Source organism: Gigantopelta aegis, chromosome 3, assembly GCF_016097555.1.
Source record: "Gigantopelta aegis isolate Gae_Host chromosome 3, Gae_host_genome, whole genome shotgun sequence".
Classification (NCBI taxonomy): Eukaryota; Metazoa; Mollusca; class Gastropoda; order Neomphalida; family Peltospiridae; genus Gigantopelta; species Gigantopelta aegis.
The window spans coordinates 86,257,999-86,265,550 of NC_054701.1; the positions used below are offsets into that span (position 1 = coordinate 86,257,999).

At 38.6% G+C, this 7,552-nt stretch overlaps 1 protein-coding gene and 1 long non-coding RNA gene across 2 annotated transcripts in view; both read left to right on the top strand.

The window, feature by feature from the left end:
* The window catches only part of LOC121368910 (lactadherin-like), an 8,977-nt gene extending 8,510 nt beyond the window's left edge, over positions 1 to 467 (top strand). Inside the window, exon 4 of the mRNA XM_041493669.1 lies at positions 447 to 467. Within this exon, the coding sequence (XP_041349603.1) occupies positions 447 to 467 (21 nt within the window). The remainder of the gene's footprint in view (positions 1 to 446) is intronic.
* A 35-nt stretch (positions 468 to 502) lies between these two features.
* LOC121368389 lies at positions 503 to 6,109 on the top strand. The gene is made up of 3 exons (XR_005957513.1): positions 503 to 630; positions 5,436 to 5,574; positions 5,886 to 6,109. It is a non-coding gene; the product is annotated as an uncharacterized LOC121368389 (long non-coding RNA).
* Positions 6,110 to 7,552: the final 1,443 nt, after the last annotated feature.

The window sequence follows — 7,552 nt, forward strand, 5'->3', positions numbered from 1 at the left end:
AAGCTGCTCATTTCTGAGATAACAGGTATGACTACCCTAGTTCCAACAAAATTCGAGTACTTTTTTTTCTACAGGTACCCCATACATTTTTCAAGGCTACTTGACACAGTGGTACTAGATGAAATAAAATGTTATACATGTTTTTGCCCAGATGAAACTGGATTTTTTACAACCAACACACTAACATTTCTAACCAATCACAAGACTTGTGATGTTAACTTCTCTATCAAAAGTTGGGTGCACCTCGAACTTTGCGAAGTGATTTTAGCGCTGAGATCAGTTTAAGTGCATTAGGTAGTTATGCATTAAGGAGATCTTAGCGCTAAGATCGCTAGCCTTTGTAAAACGGGGCCGTGGAGGTTTCAGTTATTGTCAGATACTCTTGAAAAAGTCAATTGTGGCTTCCCAAAAATGGGGGTTACCGATATTATGTATTCTCAATCCAGTCCGGTTACCCCCAGTTTTAAACATACTAATCTTTGTGTGATTATGATTTTATTTCAGGCCAGGTTTGTGGCGTTCAACCCAGTGTCATATAGAGGCTATCCCTCCCTGCGCCTGGAACTGTTCGGCTGCCAGGTGACGTCACAGACTCCACTCAGACATACCGAAGTTACGGACGATATTGAAGTGGGTGCTAATGATAAATAGACAAATCGTTTATGTTTTTTATTTTATTTTTTGTTACAATAGCCGTACGGGCTTCAATTTTTATAGATGGGATGGGGGGGGGGGGGGGGGGGGGGGGGCGTCCGCTGAATGTTTGTTACCTGTCAGGGGGAAGGGGCATGCTGGGTTTTGTTTTTTTGCGCCAGTTAAACAAAACCTCCCGGATCTGAATAACATATTATTCATATTAGCATTACAGCCAAATAGCTACATAGGGTTGCAAACGAATCACTGCTATTTTCACATGGATTACGACTAGTATTGTGGGTAGAATGATAGAAATACATGGTGAATAGGTTTTAGACCAGTTCATTTTGCCGTCGTATATCTGTGACTTGTGTCCGAATTTGGGGGTGGGACGTAGCCCAGTTGTGAGCCCACTGAGCTATTTTTCCTTCCAGCCAAGGCAGCACGTGTACGACTGGTATATCAAAAGCCGTGGTGTGTTCTATCCTGTCTGTGGGTTGGTGCATATGAAATATCCCTTCCTGCTAATGGAAACATGTAACGGGTTTCCTCTCTAAGACTATATGTCAAAATTACAAAATATTTGACATCCAATAGCCGATGATTAATAAATAAATGTGCTCTAATGGTGTCGTTAAACAAAACAAACTTTTTCCCTTTCCTTGGCCTGTATTTGAGGATTTGCTCCAGCACTAGGGGAGCAGTTGACCCCCTCCCCCCCCCCCCCTCTCTGCCCCCTATCGCGTCCTTGCATACAATATCCTGTTATGGATATGTAACACTTGAATGTTTGTTACCTGTCATTTAATTAATTATACTCATAGGCGTTGGAAGATGCCAGCAACGGGGGGAATGGGGTGGAGTGCATGGGGTGGAGGGGGAGGAGACGGCTATGATACCTCCAAACACCACGATTAGTAACATGTAAAGATAAACATTTAAACAAACAAAGACTTTGTATTTAAATAGTATGCCTAGTTTCAAATAAAGGCATCAGGGTGGGGAAATTAAATACCTATAGTCCTAAGGTTCGACCACGAATAGTAACATGTAAAGATATATATTTAAACAAACAAACAAAGACTTTGTATTTAAATAGTACCGGTATGCCTAATTTCAAACAAAGGCATGATGGTGGGGAAATTAAAGACTTAGAGTCCTAGGGTTAGGCATTTGTATTTGTTTCTTTGCAAACAAATATAAATACTGATTATACTTATTTGTTATTTCATTAGATCTGGTTTATGTCATACTCTTTAGCCGTGACTAACAATTTTCACAGATAAATACAGTTTTGTGTGTGTGTGCATTGTGGTAAGATATTATGACCCAAGAATTAGTTTAAGTAGTTCTATTTTATATCCTATACAGTTTTGTGTTTCTTTCTCTCTCTCTCTCTCTCTCTCTCTCTCTCTCTCTCTCTCTCTCTCTCTCTCTCTCTCTCTCTCTCTCTCTCTCTCTCTCTCTCTCTGTATGTGTGTGTGCGCGCGCGTGCGACCAACATTATATGTTTAACAAATCTATTATTTTCAGGTTGCATACAATATAGATTTCAGCTTGCATACAATATTCTGTTATAGATATGTAACATTTGGATAGATTTCAGCTTGCATATAATATCCTGTTATAGATATGTAACAGGACATGTAACACTTGGATAGATTTCAGCTTGCATACAATATCCTGTTATGAATATGTAACACTTGAATAGTTTTCAGCTTGCACACAATATCCTGTTATGGATATGTAACACTTGGATAGATTTCAGCTTGCATACAATATCCTGTTATGGATATGTAACACTTGAATAGATTTCAGCTTGCATACAATATCCTGTTATGGATATGTAACACTTGGATAGATTTCAGCTTGCATACAATATCCTATTATGATATGTAACACTTGGATAGATTTCAGCTTGCATACAAATATCCTGTTATGGATATGTAACACTTGGATAGATTTTAGCTTGCATATAATACCTGTTATGGATATGTAACACTTGGATAGATTTCAGCTTGCATACAATATCCTGTAATGGATATGTAACACTTGGATAGATTTCAGCTTGCATACAATATCCTGTAATGGATATGTAACACTTGAATAGATTTCATCTTTCACACAATATCCTGTTATGGATATGTAACACTTGGATAGATTTCAGCTTACATACAATATCCTATTATAGATATGTAACACTTGAATACTTTTCAGCTTGCATACAATATCCTGTTGTGGATATGTAACACTTGGATAGATTTCAGCTTGCATATAATACCTGTTATGAACATGTAACACTTGGATAGATTTCAGCTTGCATACAATATTCTGTTATAGATATGTAACACTTGGATAGATTTCTGCTTGCATATAATACCTGTTATAGATATGTAACACTTGGATAGATATCAGCTTGCATACAATATCCTGTAATGGATATGGAACACTTGGATAGTTTTCAGCTTGCATACAATATCCTGTTATGGATATGTAACACTTGGATAGATTTCAGCTTACATACAATATCCTGTAATGGATATGTAACACTTGAATAGTTTTCAGCTTGCACACAATATCCTGTAATGGATATGTAACACTTGAATAGTTTTCAGCTTGTATACAATATCCTGTTATGGATATGTAACACTTGGATAGATTTCAGCTAGCATACAATATCCTATTATGGATATGTAACACTTGAATAGTTTTCAGCTTGCACACAATATCCTGTTATGGATATGTAACACTTGAATAGTTTTCAGCTTGCACACAATATCCTGTTATGGATATGTAACACTTGAATAGTTTTCAGCTTGCACACAATATCCTGTTGTGGATATGTAACACTTGAATAGTTTTCAGCTTGCATACAATATCCTGTTATGGATATGTAACACTTGGATAGTTTTCAGCTTGCATACAATGTCATGTTATGGATATGCAACACTTGGATAGTTTTCAGCTTGCATATAATATCCTGTTATGAATATGTAACACTTGGGATAGATTTCAGCTTGCATACAATATCCTGTTATGGATATGTAACACTTGGATAGATTTGAGCTTGCATACAATATCCTGTTATGGATATGTAAAACTTGGATAGATTTCAGCTTGCATAGAATATCATGTTATGGACATGTAACACTTGGATAGATTTCAGCTTGCATATAATACCTGTTATGGACATGTAACACTTGGATAGATTTCAGCTTGCATACTATATTCTATTATGGATATGTAACACTTGGATAGATTTCAGCTTGCATACAATATCCTGTTATGGATATGTAACACTTGGATAGATTTCAGCTTGCATACAATATCATGTTATGGATATGTAACACTTGGATAGATTTCAGCTTGCATATAATACCTGTTATGGACATGTAACACTTGGATAGATTTCAGCTTGCATACAATATCCTATTATGGATATGTAACACTTGGATAGATTTCAGCTTGCATACAATATCCTATTATGGATATGTAACACTTGGATAGATGTCAGCTTGCATACAATATCCTGTTATGGATATGTAACATTTGGATAGTTTTCAGCTTGCATATAATATCCTGTTATGGATATGTAACACTTGGATAGATTTCAGCTTGCATATAATATCCTGTTATGGATATGTAACACTTGAATAGTTTTCAGCTTGCATATAATACCTGTTATGGATATGTAACACTTGGATAGATTTCAGCTTGCATACAATATCCTGTTATGGATATGTAACACTTGAATAGTTTTCAGCTTGCATATAATACCTGATATGGATTATGTAACACTTGAATAGTTTTTGACATAATAACCAAAGTGTTCCATTCTACACACGTTACACTTGGGCTGTTTTCAACGTTATATGTAACATTATCACATTCAGAATATGCAATACACCCATCTCGGACATCCTGTCTGATATATCCAGACAGTGGCCAGATTTAACTCATGCACTATACCGACAACAACACCACAACATCATTTACACTGGAGATAAAAACGTGTAGCTTAGTGATTAAATGCTGGCCTGAGGTACGATGAGTCGTAAGATCAATCAACCTTGGTGGACCTTCGTTGGTCCCTTCCCCAACCATAGAATAGTATAGAATAGAATAGTTTATTTAACGACACCCCAGCACAACAAAAAAAATACATCGGCTATTGGGTGTCAAACTATGGTAAATGCAAAACGAACTTTCCCAACCAGTGCTCTACGACAGGAGCATTGAAGTTTGTGGGTATGTACGGTCCTGTCTGTCGGCCTGGAATCGATCCATTGGGATATTTCTCGTTCCAGCCAGTGCACCACGACTGGTATATCAAAGGATGTAGTATGTGCTTTCATTTCTGTGGGGTGGTGTATATAAAAGATCCCTTGCTACTAATGGGAAAATGTAGCGGGTTTCCTCCTAAAATTATATGTCAAAATTACCAAATGGTTGACATCCAATAGCCGATAATTAATAAATCAATGTGTTCTAGTGATGTCGTTAAACAAAACAAACTTTTAACTGTCCTCTCTGGGGAATTGCATATAACAATGCTTTGCACCGTTTGTTAGAACTAGCCTATATGACGGCAGAGGTTTTACTTCTGAGTTTCTAGACAAAGCGTCGAAATAACCGTGCTAGCATCTAGATTGTCTCATGTGTAACCTATGCTGAGTTGTCAAATATTCTTTTGCTATCCTTTCCTACTGCTGACACACATGTACGTCTACATCGTCTTAAAATTAACAGTATTCTGCTTCTTTCTCTACAACGTTATATAATCTGTATTTAATGTTCAGGTAACCCGAGAATGGATACCGAGTTTAAGTCCATACGTCATCAACAGAAGACTCACTATTCGTCCTTCCGGCAAACTGACCATCCATTCTGGCGTGAACGTTATTTTCAACTCAACTGACGCGGGGCTCTTTGTCCTGGGTAAGACCAGAGTTTAAAAAAAAAGAGTTTGTGTTTATTCACATTTCAGAACCTATCATAACACATCTGTAATAAACGTTTTACTTTGGACAGCTAGTTCTACCGGCCTCGGACATAACGCTGGCAGGTACTGGGTTCGCGCCCCGGTATCGGCTCCAACGCAGATCGAGTTTAACGACTCCTCACAAGTTAAGTAACGTACGTGTATATAAACTAACCAGTAGTAATATACAGTGTGTGAATGTGTGACATATTGGACACAATTTCGGCTCCATTCCAAGGAAGCTAACAAGCATACATTTATATTTCAGGCACTCTGACGTGCATAGGTAAACTGGGTTTGCCTGTGGCTCTGTGGTCATCCAAGGTTCCAACAGGTCCGTCTGCAGACTGGCTGGGTATTGAAGTTGTCTCTCCAGGTAAATTCTAACAGCATCCTAACGACGAGGCGCTAGATAACGATTCAAGGAATCAATCACTATTTTACGAAATGCTGCACTGTGCAGAGATACAGTCCTTGTCACAGATAACGGTTTTGTTAAGATTTTTAGTCAGTTTGTAACAATAATATTGCAGAAGATTTTATCATTATCTGCAACAGCAGTCCACTTTGGGAATGGTAGTTGTCTCTGTGGCTGTCAAAATGATGTATTGTCCAGTAAAGGACTTCCTGGCTAATGACAAGTCACTAGACAGAGAGTCGTGGAATCAACAACTATTTTTCTGAATGTTCATTCGACACAGCATTTTGCAGAGATACCTTCTTGATCGCAAATAACGGTTTTATCTTTCAGACTAACTTATTTTGGTTTAAGGAAATACCAGGTAATAATAGTGTGCATTTGGATTATGACTGTATTGCCAATTATTACAAAAATAGACATAATAAGCATAACAAAAGTTGATTATAAATTTAAACAAGATATTTGTCTTAATAACCGTATAAACAGACATTTTCGAAACAGACTACTAGTAAATGGAACACATTTCAACTGACAAGGCTTGACTGTGTTATTACATCTGACAGTTGGATGTAATACTGCCATATCCATGTCACAGTCTTAATTTGTTTATGATAGATTTTATTAAATAAATGTTTAAAAATTTAATCTTTAAAAGACAACCTTTTGCTACTTATTATGTTGAACATTTTTATTTAGTAATCGGTCATCAAAATGTCAATATTGTTTTTGGTTTTGATTCCAAGAATTTCCATAAATAAAAATGCAATATGCATAAATATCCACCACCCCCCAAAAAAGGAACAACAAACAACACACAAAAACCCACATACGATCGTATATAATTTTAGTAGAGCCTTAACAGAAGAATTGCTACAAAGATGTTGAGATATATTCATGCTGACCATAATGGCGGGGGGCGTATCAAGGGCTGGCGAGTTAGGGAGAACAGGTGTGGTCCTGACGAGGTGTCTCCTGCGTTTCTGCTGACACAAGGGGGGACGTCATGATGGAAGAGGGCGGCGTGTACTAGGGTCGTCGGTTGTGTTGAACGTTATGCGGGCAGGATCTGCGTTTCAGTTAAGTGGAGGCGGATATTCGGCGGGGGGTAGTGTCATTGGTGTGGGCAGCCATCTCACACACTGTGCGAGACTGACAATATGTCCACTGCCATGAAAGGGCACCCCTAAATGGCTCAGGGGCACTAGTCAAATGGTTTACCAGAAGCCATTCGGTGGCCCAGTCCCGCGCACAGCAGCATTGCGGTTCCAGTGATGGCCAACCGGTCACACGGCAGTGTTCCAACATGACAACGCCAGGCCGCAACAACACAGCCCGTCTCACAACTGGCTAAAGCCTAGTCTGAAGGCGATCAACGTGGTATGTCCTTCCTGTGGTGGGCCAGATCGGACTTCACCGATTTTCGATCCCAATGGAGAATCTATGGGACGAGTTGGACCGCGCCTCCGACAGCGACAACCACAGCCCCAGACCCTGCCCGAGTTGGCAGCAGCTTG